The sequence below is a fragment of the Martes martes genome (genome assembly GCF_963455335.1).
Source record: "Martes martes genome assembly, chromosome: 16".
NCBI classification, from domain to species: Eukaryota; Metazoa; Chordata; class Mammalia; order Carnivora; family Mustelidae; genus Martes; species Martes martes.
The window spans coordinates 9,247,322-9,267,378 of record NC_137904.1 but is presented as its reverse complement, the minus strand read 5'-3'; the positions used below and the strand labels follow the sequence as shown (position 1 = coordinate 9,267,378).

The 20,057-nt window shown below is 50.0% G+C and overlaps 1 protein-coding gene across 1 annotated transcript in view; it reads right to left on the bottom strand.

Moving 5' to 3' along the window:
- The window catches only part of USP22 (ubiquitin specific peptidase 22), a 43,537-nt gene that overhangs the window by 11,482 nt on the left and 11,998 nt on the right, over positions 1-20,057 (bottom strand). The window contains exons 2-7 of the mRNA XM_080827013.1: positions 12,870-13,002; positions 7,255-7,368; positions 5,525-5,626; positions 5,063-5,232; positions 4,212-4,359; positions 1,596-1,701 (exon numbers count right to left, since the gene is read on the bottom strand). Of these exons, the coding sequence (XP_080683139.1) occupies positions 1,596-1,701; positions 4,212-4,359; positions 5,063-5,232; positions 5,525-5,626; positions 7,255-7,368; positions 12,870-13,002 (773 nt within the window). The remainder of the gene's footprint in view (positions 1-1,595; positions 1,702-4,211; positions 4,360-5,062; positions 5,233-5,524; positions 5,627-7,254; positions 7,369-12,869; positions 13,003-20,057) is intronic.

Genomic DNA, 20,057 nt, shown 5'->3' with positions numbered 1-20,057 from the left:
CAGGGTCCTGGGATCGAGCCCCACATCGGGCTCTCTGCTCAGCAGGGAGCCTGCTTCTCCCTTCCTATCTGCCTGCCTCTCTGCCTACTTGTGATTTCTCTCTCTGTCAAATAAAAAATTAAATAATTTAAAAAAAAAAAAAAAAAAAAAAAAAAAAGATGCAGGTGAGAGCGGACGGCCACGCAGCCTCCGAGGCAGAGGCTGGCCCACGGCATCCGCAGCCTGACACAGCTCTGCTCGTCCTCCCAAAGGACATGGAAGGTCAGACATCGCAAGACAGCTCCCACCCAACGTGTCCTGGCTCCCCAGGGGCCCCTACGGAGGAAGAGGAGGTAAACCACTGCACGCAAAGGCTGCTCCGAAAGCAACGGTTTCCGAACCCAGAAGATCATCGTGGTCATTCTGGGGTTTTCTGAAAACCTGGGCCCGTGTCCGTTAGTTCTGAACTGATGAGTCTACCTCAGCAGCACCTGAGTCCGGGTAGGAATCTAGAGCCCCAGGCACGCTGCCCGCGGAGAACACGCCGAGCAGAGACGGGCTCTCGACTGAACAGAGCCGTCTCCCTCTTAGAGACGGACTGAAAGACAGGCTGGGAGCTTCACTCCAGATATTTAAACCGGACATAAACCTGAGACCACCTCCTGCTGCCGGAATTCGGCAGCACAGAGCCAACAAGGAGCTTCTTTAAAACGGAGAGTCTAAACACTGGAGTGCTGCTCACCACGGCGTCTCCGTCACAGAACGCTGCGTGCACGACCCAGGCCAAGCCGCTCCCCTGCCGCCATCTCCTCTATCCTCTACCAACCGCATGGGGGAACCCGGCAGAGGTTCCGAAATAACTTGAGTGGATCATGACCAGGGTTTTTAAAATCCCTGAGATGCAATAAAAAACAGAGGAGCGTGCGTGGAGGTTGGAAGGGAAGGTTCCTACAACCTCACTGATCAACGCCTCCTCCTCCAAGAAACCAAAGCTCTTGCATGCTGAGCCAAGCCTGCAGCTGTGATCAATCAGGGAGCCCACACTGGAGAACATGGAAACGGAAACCATGATGTGAAAAGCAACACACTTGGGAGCACGGGCACCAAGGACCGCCCACGTGTGCACCAGTCCCTCTGAAAGGCAGGGCTCGCTTATGTGGCTCCTGTAGGGCAGAGATGGGGGGGATGGGAACAAAGATGGCCCTGGGGACCCTGCTCCGGACGACCTGCAGTGCTCAGGGGGACCTGCTCCCCCGTGGGTCTTCTCTGCCAGAGCTGTTTCATCTCAACACAGCTGACAGCTCGGCTGCCGAAATTCAACTCGTCCTGCTTCACGTCTCGCTGCCACTGCGGAGGCTCCTCAGTAAGAGCCAAACCCCCGGTCCACCCCACACCACCAAGGAGGCACAGCCGTGGGGCACCAACTGAACTTCCACCTCTAAAGGTTAAACTTTTAAAGCCTGCTCAGAACACAGCAGTGTTGTTGGCTGAAAACTGCCCAGGATGTTCAATAAGCAGCACCTAGGGTCCCACACTGCAGTCCGGTCAGCACAGACCAGGCGGGAGCTCGTGTTCCAGAAGACCGCTCGGGGCTGTGCGGGGAGCCTTGCACTTACTGGCAGACTTGGCAGGTGACGTCGGACTGCAGCCCGCCCGTGAAGATCTGGTCGATGATGCAGTTGCAGTGGTTGGGGTTATTCGCCTTCTTCCCGTTCTCATCACCTGGGGGAAGATCGCAGCTGTGACGTGCACCTGTGCCCAAGTCTGCAGGCTTCCAGGCGCCACCGGCCCAAGGCGCAAGGCCATTCGCCTGCGGAGGCTCACAAAGCCCGATACGATCACACGGGCGCAGAAGGACCCTTATGCAAACAGGAAGGCTTGGCGGGAAAGGAGGTAACAACCCTGCTAGCTTATTTTCAATGCTCTTCTTTTTTCTCCACTCCCTACCATCCGCTGGGCTCCTATTTAGGTACCAAGATGTAGCTAACGCCCAGTCACGGGAGAGAGTTAAGGATTCCCCTCTGCCCGCAGAGGACAACTGGGCGGCCCTGCCATGGCGGGAACCCCACAGTCCCACGGAACGCCTGCTCCCCCCGCACCGCACACACTCTCCCCGCCCCCCCCCCCCCCCCGCACACACAGGCGCCCAACTTGAGAAAGCTTCTCCACAGGGCTCCCGCCGGGCTGTTTTCCCACCAGCTCCTGCACTCTGCAACCTCACAAACGGCTGTGCTTTCCAAGAAGCTTCCCTAGAGAAGTACCACTCCCATCCTCTCTAGCTCAGTACGGGTTTTATTTGTATCTTCGGGTGCAGATATAGGAACACAGCGCTTATGTGCGGAACACAATACGTGTTCATTTGTACCGTAAGTAGGTACTATAGAACTTCCATTGCACCAGACGAAAGGGAGAGACTGGCTCTATCTGTATGTATGTTTCTTCTCAAAAAAGTGGTATTATTACCTAGGAATAAAGGATGCCCACTGAGTCTTCTGACAGCAAACTGCCTAGAGAGATTAGGCAGAAAATCATACCCAGAAAGATTTCAAATTCATAGGAGAAAATGTCAGGACACAGGAAAATACATATAGGAAGCCACAAAGGGAGCCAAAAGATTCCTGATGCCTGCAGTCACACAGCAGCACGACCCAGCCAAGTCAGCCAGCAAGGCCGAAGGACTCAGAACACCCTACTCCGGCAGGAGGAGCCACGCACGTGAGACCTGCGGAACGGAGTACGTCAGACGAGTGGGTCCCAATCACTGTATCGTGTTTCCGTCCGATGAACGTTTGCACAGCAATGGCATCTGAAGCAGCTGATTTTTAGGACAGACTCGTGCTGCTTACAGAAGTCTCGTGATTATCCTCAAGGGCTTGGAAGGATAACTTAAGAGTCTTACACAGCGGCTCTCTTCTGTCTGCGTGCTACACTTCCCACTAGAAAGCCAAACCTCACCTAAACTATTAAGCACTGTTTATTGGGTTCCTCGGGCGAGCACTGAAAGGATGTGTTTTTCAGGAAAAGAGTACACAAAAAAGCCAGAACCCAAAGCCACAACAGCTGACGAGAACAAGCCATGTTATTTGGAGTCTGGCTCGCTTCGAGGTTGTAATGTAATGTAATGCCCACATGGGGCATTTGGGAGAGCAGCCCCGAGACTGGAGAGAGGCTGAGCAGGAGAAGGAGGTGGCCTGGAAGACAGAACTGTGGTCCAAGAGAATCACCAAAACTCACCGTTCCAGCCCAGAGGCCACAGGTGAGCAGGTGACTTGGTCACCCCGACACACATCAGCTACACCTGAGTGTGCTCCCTGAACCGGCAGACGAGCATCACCGGGGACCCAGCGAACGACAACTGCTGACCCTCTCCACGCCCACTGAACAGAAACAGCAGCATGCCCTCCAGGGGACTCCAAGCCACACTCAAGATCGAGAATCCCCCTCACCTGATCCTGCGTTAGCACACTTGGGCACAGGGCCTCCAGACTGGGAGCCCCGCCACAGGGAGGGCAGGGGGAGGGACCCGGGGCCTTGTTATTCAGTCCCAACCTCCTGCCCCGAGCCCGAAGAGCTGCTGCCCGATGTCCCCTTCCCCAGACTATCCAAACCCACCCACGTCTGAGACCCCTGGGGAGGCTGCCCTGCTCTGGGGGCCAGGCTGTGGGAAAGAAGCCAAGACCCAGAGAGACTTTTAAAAAGCCCTTGGCTGGATCCCAACATGAGCAGGACTCGGGGTCATGGCAAGCATGCAGGTCCCGTTTTGTATTCTCAGCTCATTCCGGCAACCGCAGTGGAGACCCCACGAGGGGAGGGAGCCAGTGCTGACGGTACAGCTGCACTTGGAGCGTATGTGGAAGTTTCTGGCCTGCCAGGGGCCACGATAACCCGGAGGAGCCGCACACCAGCTCCCTCACAATCAGGCCGAGAGGAAGCCGGCAGCAGAGGACTTGAGGCACAGGCCCGTCAAGGAAGGAAAGCTCTGTTCCCTGTTACGGGATTTACAGGACTGACCACTATGCTCCTCCCCTCCCAGCAAGGTCGGAAGATGACACCCCCAAACCATTCCTTCCCCACTTAAGACAAACTATGAAGAACCTCTCTGGGGTATTAATGGTGAAAAAAACCACAGAACACAAGTGCCATATACAAGATTCCCTGCCCCTGGCGTTGTGCGAGAGGGCCCCCTACCTCTCCTGGGGGGGTGGGCAGAAGTGGGGGGCACGGAGCCTCACCTTTGCAGTGCCGGTGCAGGACGTCCAGGGCGGCGATGAGGAACTCGTGCGCGTCCTGCTGCTCGTACCCCGCCAGGTGCCGCGCGTGAGTCCACACCAGGTGCAGCAGCTTGTAGGGGATGTGCGGGGAGCGGTGGCCCGAGTAGAACTGCTCCCAGAGACAGGAGGGGAAGGGGACAACTGTCAGCAGGAAGTACCGCACATGATAAAAAAAAAATTGTTAACATCCGTCTAGAATTTCTTGCAGCTACTCTGACAAAAAAGGATTCTGTTTTACTCCTTCCGTTTTTTTGGGGAAAACGTATTTTTATGTGGACTCACTGGACTTTTTAAATCATTTTGTCCCTTCCCACCACTGGTTTTCTACAGATAAGCCAAAATGATGAACTGGGAGTGCCTGACGCAGACGCAAGCCTGGGCAGGGCCTGAGAGCAGCCTAGGATCCAAGCAGAACAGAACCTGCTGTCCGGGGCGGAGGGCCACAAAGACAGAGGTGTTCTAGTGAAGCACACGGACACCTGGCAAAAGGGCCACTTTCCTTGAGAGCAGAGCACAGCAGGCAATGAGGGGAGGGTGAAAAGACCCCAGCATTCACAGGCAAACGTCTTTCACTGGCTGTCCCCTTCCAAAGGGCTCTTCTCATCCTCCAAGTCGGCATGCCGCCTCTAAGTGACGCCAACAGTCCCTGACAATTCTCTTCGGGGAAAATGTCCCATAACAAACACACACATTATTCACTGTGTAAGGTTTTTAGAAACCTGCCTTCCTTTCCTATGTCAACCCCATTTTATTTAGAGGAAAAGCACAAGCGGTTACAGAAATGGTACGCCGCCCATGCCACCGGCGCTCACCTCCTGAAAAAGCGATGACATCTCGCAGACCAGACACGAGCTGGGGCTCTGCATCTCACACCTGTGCCTATCGGAGAGGAAGAAGTCTCGCAGCAGCGGCGTGTGGGTGAGCGCCTGGACGATGCAGTTCATGAAGCAGGTGTTGCCAAGGTTGATCAGCCCCCGCAGGCCTGGGCAGGATAACGTGAGTCTTGCTTACAGGACAGACTGTCACGGCCCCGGGGCAGGGACTGTTTCTGTCCATCACCATGAGGCCCCCTAAACCTAGCACAGCTCCCCCAGGGGCCACAGGTGCTCCAGAAGTAGATGGGGGGGGGTGGCAAACGATGAAGGACTCATACAAGGGCTTAAAGAGAACCACACCAGGAAATCCTCCCGTTCACCTCTACTTTTAAACCCAGAGAAGCCAGCCTTGCTGGCAGTCGTCACAAAGCCCCGCTCCGAGCGCTGTCGCCCACCTACCTATGGTGCAGTTGGAGGTGATCTTTCGCCTTTTCGGGTTGTGCTTCAGCAGTTCGAGCTCCCGTTTGGTAGGTTCCCAAGTTGAAAACTTCTCCCCAACGCCTAAGCGGATGGAAGACAGGTCCCGGTGCCATGAGCCCAGTTTTCATCAAGTGTGTTTATAGATAAAAGCGATGGTGACAAAACACTTAGATCGGCGTGTGTTTCAAAGCCACGACACGAGGTCTTTCCAGACCATATTATATTGCAACGGGCTAGAAATAACACTTAAAGGGAGGTTCTTTTGGAAAATGTGTGGTGAATAAGCGGTTTCCTGTGAGAAGGGCAACCTCTCCCATTAACACTTCCCTAGCGCTAATGCCAAGATGGGGGTTTTCCGCCAAGCCTTTAACCCTTGAGCAGAGAGACTGCAGCGGCCCGGCGGAAAGAGCTACACTTGGCACTGAGGGGAGGGGTCTCCGTGAAAGGCTGAAAGCAACAGGGAGAAAACGCACTTGGGGAAACACAGTTTGAAAACACCTCGTCTTAAACAGCTGTACCCATAAACGATCTGTACCACAGACAATGGTGCGGATGCTAATGGTCACAATTCATCTTAATACGTTCAACTGTTCCATGTGACTTAACATTTCTGCAACATTCAATGAACTTGAAAAGACATTCTATCTCACTGACACATGGACTTATAGAATGATTTTAAAAGAGTTGTTTTATTCTGGGTCATGCATTTCTGAGCTCCTGTAAGTGAAATGTTCTTCCCAGAGAAATAATATATTCAGACTTCGTTGCAATGTTACTACATTTTTGAGGGCGAGAAGAACAGGAAGTTGGTTAAAGAGACTGTTCTCCAGAAAAGATCTGTTACAACTGTGATCACGGAGAGCACCTGTTCTTATTGTTCCCTTCTCATAAAATGGGGCTGTTTAAAAGCAGAGCAATTAAGGACAAAAACTGTGAAGCAGAGACCGGGTTTCTATGTTCTCTCTGTGAACAGTGGAAGTTCTGTTCATGGAGAGACTCACTGGTCAAGGGGGGTCAACCGCACCTCCCACTGTTGGACTCCTCTTACTGTTCCAGCATCTGCTGGAAAGGAAAACTAGAAAACCATCAAGGAAACAATAAGAAATGAACAATAGGGAAAAGAGCCATGTATTTCTGTGTGTCTCCCCGACTATGCATCCGATGAAGAAAGCATGTGAGCACACGGGAGGACAGGGAGGGGAACGCACTGGAGAGCCCCACGCTGGTACCAGAGCTACCGCCAGAAAACACATACTGGTCTCCGCCCCGGTTCCTGGCACAGAGCTCCTCAAACCCTTGTAATTTCCTAAGTGATAAGAGCACTAGGGGCATCTTTATTCCAATGAGATGACTCCTGGGCAGGGGGCTCCTGGAGAGGGACCGGTTGCCAGAGAGACCATGCCAAGAGAGGCTTGGCATTTCCAGCCCCCACCCCCCACCCTCCGGTCCCTGCAGAGGAAGCCTGAGCTCCTGTCTGGTGAGTCACCTCACCTGCTTCTCCCGGATCCTCAGGTGGCGCCTACAAGAGGAAGCGAGCAGGTGTGGGGGGTTCTTCCCAGCAAAGCAAGACCCAACCTGCAAAAACCCCCTACAGCTGTCCTATCTCCCAACCCTGACCTCCCTAGATGCTGACCCTTCTCCTGATAAGCTCTGCCCTTGACAGACGTCTAGGAGACAAAGCAGAAGCGTAAATCTAGGCACAACCAAACCTTGCAGTTTCCAAGCTCTGCGCTGCTCCTCTTTGGCGATGATTTCCATGTCCTTGTCATAAATGTAGTCGTGGCACAGAAAGCAGTAGATGCCGCCATACATCAGCTCTATGGCTGGAGAGAGAAGCGGGGGAGAGAGAGCACACTGAATTATAAACTTAAACATAACGCTTAATGTCACAAATGAAACATCTGAGTGTTTTGGACATTTTACTGTTTCTACCACGTCCCCACTCTCTCATTTTAGACCTTTACCCTAAGCAGGCGAGGGATGTGTATCTTCCCTGGGAGCTCAGGACTTCTGAGGCAGAGGGATCGGACTGCAAATGGGAGGCATCACACCCGTATTTTACAAAGGATCTCAAGTTATCAGGACCCTCTGCCTAGTCTCTGAAAGCAAAGGAAGGGGCGCCTGGGTGGCTCAGCCAGGTAAGCATCTGCCTTGAGCTCAGCACCCCTCCCACACCATCCCCTGCCTCTGCCCGTGCTGTCCAATGGGGAAAAAAAAAAAAGGGAAACCTTTCACTGAGTATGATCAGCTCATAAGGATTCCTACCCACCTGAAATGCATAACTGTTTTACTACATCTACAATTCCTGATGTGATTACAAAAATGAATGGAACATCTACTTCCTACTCTTACTTTAAGGACAGTGGTAAAATATCCTCTACCCAGATAATCTTCACTTCTTGACCCACACAGGTGACTCCTGCCCACCTTTGAGTAGGTCTTATGCATTTTCTCAACTGCATCATCTATTAAAACTGGCTTTTAGTTACTTCATTATAAAGTAAGATAAAGTCCTTTACTTTAAGCACCCAAAAGAAAGGTGTCTCAATTCAACAAATAAAAATAGTATTTTCTGGCTTGGATTCACCGCGCAGTGGAAGGCGTCTGAGAGGCAGCGGAGTGGGAAAAGCACAGATTTAGAGTACTGGGACGGATCCCACCTGTGACCAATGACTCCACTTCCCCGGGCCTCAGCTTCCCCTCTGGTATGTGGTGATGGTTACAGCACTAAGAGCTCAGAGGTTCGTGTGGCGCTTTTCTAACGTTACAGCAGGCCTAGTGCACTGTCTTCACGATCACCGCCTGTCTCGCACTCCAAGTCTTCAGCCGCCAGGACACAGATCAGTCACTCTGTGATGGATCTTCGAAGTCCTCTAAAGCAGCCGTGTTAAAGCTCAAGGTTCCCACACCCACCCCTCGCCTCTCACCCCAAACCAACAAAATTCCTACAAATTCCTTCAAAGTCCCCATCAAAGCTGTCGCAGGGAGCGTGGCTGCGCCTCGGCACTGTACGCCTTGCACGGGAGAGCTCCCGGCATGGGGGCAGCAGAGCCCGAGGCAGACTACAGTGAGGACGCCAGGCATTTTCAGGAAAGCAGACGCATTCGCCGACACATGTGCGAAGCGAGCTGCACAGCACGGCGGGCTCTGTACTCGGCGGGGAGTCTGCTCGAGAGTCTCTCTCCTTCCCTCTCCACCTGCCCCTTCCCCCTTCTCGCTCAAATAAGTCAGTCAGTCTCAAAAAAAAAAGAAAAAAAAAAAAGCCAGGCATACGGCCATACGGTCAACAGCACAACTACCAGCCTGGGGGAGGCATGTAACTATTTAATGTGTGTTCAAGTCCCCCTAAACAAGCTCCTCTTCAAGGCACCTTTCCACACCCAATGCACCACTACTCACTGTGTGAAGCTACTGGAGCCAACCGGGTGCCAAGACCACTCAGTGGGGGGAGACCAACCTCCTCCACCAACAGTGGTGGGACGACCAGACAACCACCAACAGAAGCAGGAAGCTCAATCCTTACCCGCTCGTCATACAAACACGGACTCAGAATGGGTTAGCAACCTCAATAAAGCACTACAAGTAAAAATCACTGGAAGAAAACCCAGCGGGGCCAAGTCTTCATGATCTGATTCGGCAATGGACTCGGTTATGACACCAAAAACATGAGCAACTGAAGAAAAAAATGACAAACTGGGCTTCATCAAAACTAGACTTTGTGCCTCAAAGGACATTATTAATAAAGTGAAAAGACAAGCCACAGAATGGGAGGAAATATCTGCAAAGCATGTATCTGTTAAGAGTTCAGTATCCAGGAGGGGGAGATATCTATCTCCAAGAGGCATGTGTGAGGGTGTGTGAAGAGACGGATAGATTGATTTCCAAAGTAAGGATACATATACATATATATTTACCTCAAAGTACAACAACAACAAAAACCCAACCCAATTAAAAACATGACCAGATGACTTGAATAGGTATTTCTCCAAAGAAGCTACGCAAAGGACCAAGAAGCACATGAAAAAAACATTTAACATCCCTGGTCATTGAGAAAATGCCAACTGAAGCCACAGTAAGATACCACTTCACCCCCATCATCATGGACACAGTTACTAAAAAAAAAAAAAAAAAAAAAAAAGAAAGTAAGGTTGGCCGGCATGTGGAGAAACCGGAACCTGCATGCAAGGCTGGTGGGAACAGAAAGCAGAAAACCGTGCAGCCACTGTGGGAAAGTCTGGCAGCCTCACAGAACACGCGACAGACTTACCACATGACCCTGCTGTTTCATTCCTAGGAACAGACCTAAAAGAAGTGCAAACATCTGTCCACACAGAAACTCATACAGGAGCGTTTGTGTGGCATTACTCGGAAGAGCCAAAAGGTGGGAACCACCTGAATGTCCATTAATGGACAAAAAGATGAACAGAATATGGAAGATCCACACGATGAGTGATTACTCAAACACACCAAGGAACGAGTTCGTAATGCCCACCGCAGCACGGACGTGCCCCGAAAACCTGCTAAGGGAACGAAGCGAGACACAAAGGGTCATCTACTGTATCATTCCTTTTATAAAATACTCAGAATAGACAAATCCAGAGAGACGAAAAGCAGACTGGCGATCTCCGGCAGCGAGGTGGGGGGAGAATTCATTCCTGGAGGCGGGGTGTTCTTCTGAGAAGATGGAAAGTGGAGAGACGGCGGCTGCACAATGTGGTGGGTGAATGAATGCCGCCCAGCCGCATGCTTTAAACAGCTGGACTGTACGCTATGTGAATCCCACCTCGAAATAAAATGTAAAAGCGACACCTACAAGCAAGGTAGTTCCCTTGGAAAATTACTTCACAGTCAAGATGGGGGTACGCTGGCCTCCTTGGGAATGCCCGAAGCCACGGCCGACACAGGCATCACGCCTGCAGGCCCCACGCGAGGGCCTTCTTCCTGCGTCACAGGTGACCTAGGGAATGGAGGGCGACACTACCCGGTGCTAAGTAGGCTGAAATCCCGCCCCCACAGCACGTGCTCTTCCGGGGCAACTACAGTAACTCTTCTAAGACACGTGGAACAAGGCTCAAGGCATTACTGTTGTACCTTTGTGGCTCATGGTGGCAAATCTAAGTACCGTGTGACTTGCCATAAAAAGAAACTAGAGAAACTGAGAAACTAGAAGGTATGAAATCCAACAGCTCCCAGTCGGTCGCTCACACTCCCGCAGCAGGCCCCACAGTCCGCTGGAATTCCAGCACCCGGCCGAGGACATGGACCAGTCCCGGTGGACGGACACCAACCTATCTGAGGGACTATCCCGAATGAGCGGAAGCTCTCTTGCCTGAAGTGTGTATCTATCAGGCCGAATTAAGGCAACTTTATAGGGCAGGATGGACAAAGTAGTAGAACCTTCCATCAGACTGCCGTCAGACCCTCCTCGTCCCATGCCTTACTCGTCCGTCCCTCCGCAAGACCTCTGACAATCACCTTGCTGCTACTAACACTGTTCTTAAGTGCATCATCCACAATATTCAGAGAAGACTCCGTTTAGGCCTCTTACGCTATTCCAACTAAAAACCAGATGCCTGCTGAGAATTTTCCCAATAATCCATTTCCAGTCCCAACACTGTACTACCGAGTGTCCCCTGGCGGGGGGGGGGGAGAACCTGACCACAAGGTAATCAAGGTTCCTCAGTCCTCACAGCACTGCCCTTGGACATCTGACAAAAAATACTCTGTGTAAAATGACACCCAAAATGTCGACAGCCTAGAAGTTGCTCAGGAGATGATGGGCAGGAGCGGCAGTGAGATGCACAGAGTGGAGGGCGGGCTGGTACTCCCACAAGTCGGAAAGACAGAGACCAGAGGACGAGGTGGGAGTCGGGCTGCCCCAGGTCACCTTCTCACTTCAGCTTCCCTCTCCTGTGCCCGCCGCCCTCCGCCCCATTCAGACAGGAAACTAATTTCTCCCTTGGTTAAACACACAGACACACAGTCTTCAATAAATTCATGGGCTTTAATACAGTAAAGAACTGGACCTTTCTCCCCTTTCAAGGTTTTGTTTCTGAAGGCAAACTTCCTAAAACTTACTCATCCTAGAAAAGTAGAGTCAGGGTTTATCAATCAGGAGGATGAAATGAATAGATTTCTGAAGTGATTTTTATAGACGACTCCGGTAACAGTAAGATTCTTCAGATGGCTTTTCTAAGTGCAAACATATTTGCAATCTCCTGTAACCCTTTACCCACATGAAATCACATCCCAGGCACAACAGCAGCGCGGCCCGAACGGGCCTGGTGCGAGAATCAGACATGGCAGGGATAGTCTTCATCCGTATTGTAAAAGATCGTAGGTACATTAAGTAAATACTAGACAACTTTAACACCTCCACACTGTCCCGAGGAGGATCTTTTCGACCTCATTCCTCCGTGGGACGTAATTCATGAGAGCACTACTGGCATCATTAGCTCTCTTTCCAAAAAGGCCAATCAGCTCATCATCATAACTCGAGCCCCTCGTTCCAAGCAGCCTTCTCACCAGTGCTTTCTGTGAGTTCTCGTGACAAGTGGGGCCGTCCTGGAGGGAGGACTCCGTTAGTACATTCCGTCTGTACTATTTAAAAAGGCCAGAAAAGAGCTTTAACTGGAGTCGCTGAGCCCCCATGAAGTTTCTCTGGCCTGGACCTTTCAGAAGTTATTTTCTTAAGGATAGCCTAAGAACCTCGCCATCACTTAAAACATGATTCTGAAGGAGAGAAACATTTAAGGAGCACAGAAATAAAGCCAGGGACAAAACTTTGCTTTATGTAACTTCCAGAATGTGGGACAGTTGGAACTTCTAAGTATAAGAAACATAAGTTTATCTCGACACCACCCTACTGTTAGCTTTTCCATGGCTCTGGGTTATCAAGAACAGTGAGAATCCATCACAGAAAGCAATAAAAGCCACTTGGCGGGGTCGTCGTCCATGCTGACACCAATAACCCAACCCTGCATCCAAGATCTTTCTTTGCAAATTTTCGGTTCATCAAGTACCTAACCATGTTTTTCAGAGGGAAAGCTGGCTCTGAGGCTGCGTTAAAGAAAGATCCGGAACAGTGAGCCTTCGTAGTTTATCATTTCAAGTTACACAGAATATGAACTTCAACTCCGATGCCTGAAAGCAAGCTAGTAGGTCCATCGGCCCTGGGAGTCCCATGTGTTTCAGCGGCCCTGACTTTCACCGGGACTTCACAGTGGCCCCTGGGAAGAGGACTGCCGCGAGCCCCAGGGCAGGGATCAGAAGGGCCGGTGGGGGCTGCTGCACCAAGGACATGCGTAGGGGGAGGGGGGCTCACCCAGGTTGTGCCGCTTGGACTTGGCGTGTTCGTGGATGTGTTTCTTTGTGAAGCAGCCGAAGAAGACACAGTGCAGGCAGGAGTGAAGCCTGTTCAGGTGGACGCCGCAGACATGACAGACGCACGACTTCGCCTGAAATCGAGAGCAGAGAATTAGAAACCAGGTGCCCTCGGAGAGAAAGTGGCCAAGCAAAGTGATCGGTAATGGACACGGCAACGGGGGGAAGCGAAATCACGGTATCACCAGCCTCACTCAACAAGATGTCACCTTGCTAATCCTTTCAATGGCTCGGAAGGGTACTCCAGCTCATTTAGCTCAAAACTATCAGCTCCACGTAAGAAAGCTCAGCCCACAGCCTCAACTACCAAACCCGGCAGGCTGCTCAGAGGTTTGCCACATGAAGCCTGAGCCCCAACGGGGAGCCACCAGCCCTCTCGGCTCCTGTCCCTGTTTCAGACCAGCAACTCGCAGCCTCGCCACCCCTGCCGTGGACATCGCTGTATGTTTGCTATTCTAGCTCCCACCACCAAAGCCAATTCAGCAGCCATCCATCAACCAGTAGAGAGGACATGAGTCAAAGTGATACAGAATAACAAGAAAAAGAAACTTTGTTGCCAAGAGTTGGACCACAGAAACCTAAACTTGTAATCTCAGCCAATGTGAGCAGTGATAATTCTTACACACCCAAACCACCCCAAAACACCACTGTTTCCAGCACAATGTGACCTCAACACTGCAGTAGTAACTCTAAACTCCCTGCAGGCGTCAAAGTGAACTTCCGGCCTCTGAGAGGACATCCTGGTGTTGGATTTTCCTCTGTGATGTGGGGGCAGGGAGCTGGGCCAGGAGGAAATAAACTGGGTACCGGGAAGGGGAAGGTTAAGACAGCGTGCGCTGTCGACACACACACTCCACACTACCCGCTGAAGGCACTAGACACCGGGGCCGCGGGCTGAAAACGGCCACATCTGAAAGATGCCACACCCCAGTCAAGGCTCACAGCCGCCCGCTGGGGATGATTCCGGGCTCTTCTGACATCTGAAGGAAGTTACTAGTGTATATCCTTGACCACTGAGCCTGTGTGTGTGTGTGTGTGTGTGTGTGTGTGTGTGAGAGTGACACACATAGTTAGAATGTGGACGAGGACGTGCCTAACCCCAGACAGCCCCTCAGCCTGGAGGCAGCCCCAAGCTTCCCACCGCACACACAAGATCAAGTCAAGTGCCAAGCCCCGCGGTGACAGGCTGTGCAGTCACCTCGAATGGGGGGCACAGAGGGAAGAGAGGCTCTGGGGACCGGGCTCAAACTGTAATTACCTCAAACATGAATCACCGTTCTCACCTAGCTGGTAACCCCAGGGGAAGCAGAGCAAGTGCCCGTCAGTTGGGCAGGGATGGCGCCTCAATGAGCACAGAGCCCTGTGGCCAAAGCCCAAAGTCAGAAGACAAACTAGATGAGCTCCTCTCCCTGGCCCATCCCCACCTTGTGCACTCTCTCAAATAAATAGATCCTCAAGACAAAAACAAAAAAATAAATGAATAAAAAGCCATATTAGTAGAAACAGTAGTTATATCATCTATTGATTCTTCTAATGATAAGTCAAAGAAATTAGGTAACTATAACTGTTTTTAGGAATACAGGGGACATTTTAAAATTACACATACAGCTATAGTTGTTGTAAGCAAATGATACTTTTAGGCATCATGGAAAAATTTCCCTTTAGCTATAAGTACTGTAAGCAAGAGATTCCTAGAGATTTAGTTAAAACCATGAGTGAGAATCCATTTACTATTCACTACAATTACAGACACAGAAGAATGGGAAAGATTAAGAGGTGTCCTTTATTTTTATCACTCAGGATATTTTTAAAATTATTTTTAAAGATTTTATTTATATTCCAGAGAGAAAGAGAGACCATGCACAAACAGGGGGAGCAGCAGGCGGAGGGAGAGGCAGGCTCCCTGCGGAGCAAACAGCCCCATGCAGACTCCGTCCCAGGATGCTAGGATCATGACCCCAGCCAAAGGCAGGCACTAGCCAACTAAGCCACCTGGGCATCCCATCACTCAGGATATTTTAAAAAATTGATATTTAAAATTCCTCCATGGGGCACCTGGGTGGCTCAGCGGGTTAAGCCTCTGCCTTGGGCTCAGCTCAGGTCATGGTCTCAGGGTCCTGGGATCAAGCCCCACGCCTGGCTCTCTGCTCAGCGGGGAGCTGGCTTCTCCCTCTCTCTCTGCCTGCCTCTCTGCCTACTTGTGCTCTCTCTCTGCCTGCCTCTCTGCCTACTTGTGCTCTCTCTCTCTCTCTCTGTCAAATAAATAAATAAATAAAATAATCTTTAAAAAAAAAAATTCCTCCATGCACTTAAAACAGTAAATCCAATTCTATTTATATAACAAAAAAAATTCCAGAGTACCATTACCTTGAAAATATAAGCTTATTGGATAATTACATAACTAACACAATTTTGCCTTAAAACACAAAAAAACTTTTAAAAAAATTTATTTATTTATTTATTGAGAGAGAGAGAGAGAGAGAGAGAGTGGGGTAGGGGCAGAGGGAGAGAATCCTCAAGCAGACTCAAGCTCATGCTCCTGAGCACGGAGCCCGACCTGGTCCTCAATCTCACAGCGAGAGCTGAAATCAAGATCTGGACACTCAGCCAACGGAGCCAGCCAGGCGCCCCAAAACCCAGATCAAGTTTTTTAAAAAGATAAAAATTAAGCCCTGAACTTTCAATGTAAAAACACATCACCTGTTCTTGTGCAGAATTTCATGAAAGAGAAACCTGCCTGAGGGAAAAGATCCTCCAGAACTCACTGGCACAAACACTGCAGCAGTTGTAAGGAAGCAGAGAGCCGCAACTGAAAACACAGAAACGGATCATGTCCCGATGCCACCGGGTCAGGGGAAGAAAGCCTCAAATATAAATAAATGCACACACACACTCACACTTCAGCTAGGTATTTTTCATTTAAATAAAGCCCATGGTCGGGGCACCTGGGTGGCTCAGTCTTGGTTAAGCATCTGATTCTAGATTTGGAGTCAGGTCGTGATCTCTTGTGAGACTGACCCTGTCCTGGGCTCTGCACTGGGTGTGGAATCTGCCTGGGATTCTCTCTCTCCCTCTCCCCCTGCATGCGTGTACATGTGCACACACACTCTCTCAAATAAATAAATAAATAAAATAGTTTTTAAAATAAATAAATAAAGCCCATGCTCGATACTCATGTTAAGGCACACATTAGATTTTACTAACTAGAGCTCCCCTGGCACGTTCACCGTGGATACGGGTCATGAATCTATTATCCATAAACACCAATGACCTGCCACATACCCTGGCCACGAACAATTAATTAACTAATTCATGCTTCCTATACAAGAATGAACATAAATGGACACCTCTTATAAGCCACTGAGTCCAACACTGAGAGAGACACATGAGGAACAACGGGAGCCGCTTAAGGGATTCCCACTAGACAATTCTGGTACAATTTGAGCATAAAAATGAATAACAACAAGAACAGATTATATACTAAATAAAAAGGAATTCTCAAGTCCATTCTGATACTAATACTACACAAACACACACACACAGTGTCTTAATGGTCTTCTTCCCCGGAGAATAACATCTAATCAATGTAGGAGGACAAAAATACACACGCAAAATCTTCATTTTCTAATCAACACCGTAATAATGGATTCAGGCAATGATCAGCAGATGCTAAAACCACAGAGAGAGAAGTACTGGGTCATTCGCAATAGCTAGAAGGGAGAAGAAAAAGCCCAAATTTCCATCAATGAATGAACGAATATGCAAATATAGTATATCCACACAATGGAGTATTACTCGGCCATAAAAAGGAATGAACTTCTGAAACCGCTACAACACAGATGAACCTTGAGAACATAAAGCTAGTGAAAGCAGCTGACACCGAAAGTCATGTCTTGTGATTCCATTCACTAGAAATATGAAGAACATTCGTTCTTTGTAGAGACAGAACAGAAATCAGAGGCTGCCGCCAAGGACTGAAGACAGAATGGGGAGGAGGTAAAAGTTACCTGGGGGCACCTGGCTGGCTCAGTAGGAGGACCATGCCACTCTTGATCTCAGGGTTGAGTTCGAGCCCCATGCTGGGTGCAGAGATCAGTTAAAAATAAAATCTTAAAAAAAAAAGGTGATCTGAAACTTGGCAGATGTGGGGTGATGATCGTACAACATCATGAACACAGTGACTTGTTCATTTTATTTTTGAATTGTTCATTTTAAAGTTAATTTTTATGTGAATTTCACCTCTATAAAATAATACATTAAATTTCTTATATGCATGCGTACATGTGTGTATGTGTCTACATATGTCTGGATGTCTGTACAATGGAGCAGAGGATATTTAGTTTCAAAGTATCACCCCGGAGGCTACTTTTGTTGATTAAAAGAGAAAAGGTTACCTTTAGAGCAGAGAACTCTGGCCAACAAGCACCACCTCAACCAAACCTTAACATTCCCCAAAGAAACTGACATACATGAGAGAAGTGCGTGTACTGAGGACACCAGAAGACACACAAAGGAGTATCATAACCGTAATACCCAAACCTGAAAATAAAAATATTCGGCAGAAGCAAAAAGAATAAACCGTGGTATAGACAGTGACGGGAATGACTAGACTGGTGAAGGGACTCACAGCAGGAGGAATCCCAGAAGCAAACACAACAGGCCACAGAGAAGCACGTACTGCAGGTTTCGGTCACACGAAGTACCGAGGCAGGCAAAGGTCACTGGCTGGTTATGGAAGGGCGGATGGTAGACACTCGGGGTAGGGGGAGGGAGAGGGGCGGCAGGAAACGGCTTGCAGGGGGCAGGGGACATCACGTGGAGTGTTGGGTGCAGTCCACAAGGACAGGAGTGTGTTTACTTTACAAAAACTCACCAGGAGTGTGCCTTTAACAGGAGGGATAAAAAGCCGTAACACAAAATAGTAAACGCACCACTAGGAGATGCGGTCTGCGGTCGTGCTGAGAGACGTAAACCGAATGCTGTGAAACGTAAAGGGAGAACCACCACACCCGACTGAGGAGGACTAGAGAACTCAGAGAAGTCTGTACACAATTTCTGCTCAAATTCCACGGAATTCTATAGGACAAACGTTTCTTACAAGGGGGATGACTTCAGTTCAGCTGGAGAAGAGAGCTAACTCCAAGTGGGAAGACCTGCTCTTCCGAAGAACAAGGAGGAAAGCGTGTAAGGACGGACCTCACTTCCTCCTCTGGGCGACCAGGTTCAACACCTCCAAAGAGCACCGAGGAAGCTCTTCTGGAGGTGGCTGAGCCCTGGCCACTGAAGGGCTATTACTGAGCTGACGGATGCTACAGCTGCGAGACCAATTCCAGAACAGCCATCGAGCAGCCCGCCAACCAACCAGACACTAACCACGGAGAGCTGGAATCTTGTCTCTGACGCGGACTTTTGTCATTTGTATCAGCACGGTCCATTACAGGTAGAAGTCATGCAGGCAACCAGGAAACGGGGCTTTTATGCTACTGCAAAGTCATTACAAACAACACACGTGGCTAGTGCCTGGAGCGCAGGACGGCACAGCTATAGATCCTACAACAAGCAATCACTGACTCACCGAGGAGTTTGTAAGATCTGTGTCCTGAGTTCATTGACCCCAAAGGTGAAGCACAGAACCCAGAGCGGCTGGACATAACCCTGGATGCCCGAGAAGCAGCAGAGGCGGTACCCACGTTCGTAGGTCTGACACCAAATCTCAGGATAAAATAAAGGCAAGTGCTTAGTCCTGCCAAGTGCGAGTGAAAATAATTAGGTAGATGGCCATGATTTCCTCACAGCCAGCTCCCAGGTAGTTCTTTAAAGATCTTGCATTCAGCTGTGGCCGATCAGTGACCCACTCAACGTCGGTTCAAGGGCACAGGAGCGGCTCACTTCCGGCTCCCACCACCCTCGCTGTGAGATACAAGCAAGTTACAGGATTCTCCCCGCCTCCGTGTGGTGACTTTTCCACCTCACACAGGCTACCACCACCAGGACTGAATGACTCGATGCTTTTCAGTGTACTGAGGACAGTGCCTGTACACGTTAGGGAACAGCATCGGGCTGACGGCGGTTCCCCAAAAGGTGTGTCCCCGTCTTAATCTCCAGAACCCGAGAATGTTACCTGAGGTGGGAAATTCTGCATATGTAATACAGTTAAGGGTGTTGAGATGAGATTACACTTGATTACGGAGGGGGGCCCTGAATGCCAGCCTGAGTGTCCTTGGGAAGGTCACAAAGACCTTGGGCGAAGGAATGAACACCAGGTGCAGGAGGCAGCCACTGGAAGGCGGGGGCTGGAGCTGGCACAGGCCAGAGTTGTTCCTCCCTCTGAGCCTCTGGACGGCGTGGTCCTGCCAACACCCGGGGCTTTTGTGGGCTTTTGGCCTCCAGTACTTGTTCTAAACCCCCCTAGTTTGTGGTCACTTGTTAAAGGAGCTGCAGGAAAGAATACTGAGTTCACATTAGCTAGTAGGACTCTAACCTGCTCCTACTGACACCGGAAAAGGTTAGGACACCTGTGCACCCCACACTACTGGTCTGAGTGGGCCAGGGAGAGGCACAGGGGTGGCAGGGTTCCTCCCTCAGCTCAACCTACTGGGGAGGCGGCAATGGCCACTGCCCTGGAGCGGGAGAGGCAGTGGAATTCTGGAGGCTGGCAGGGGTTCCAGGAAACTCTACCCGGAGTCTACTGCTCCTGGAGTTCTTGCAAGGATTTCTGTATTAAATCCCTTTCTCCCATATATTAATTCAAGTAGATTCAGTAGCCTGCAAGGAAATCCTGAAACACAGCTAAGATTTTACCGACAGGAAAAGCAGACAGGGGTCAATAATTTGACAGTTCTGTTTGCATCCACGTGGATAAAGCTAGAGAGGATTATGCTAAATGAAATAAATCAATAAAAAAAAAAGACAAATACCCTATGATTTCACTCCTGTGTGGAATTTAAGAAACAAAACAAAGGAACAAGGCAGGGGGAGAGGCAAACCAAGAAACAGATAAGTACAGAGAACGAACCAGGGGTTACCAGAGGGACAGGGGTGGGGGAGGGGGATTAAGGGGGCACTTGTGATAAGCATGGGAGTTGTATGGAAGGACTGCCTCACTGTATTGTAGATCTGAAATTAGTAT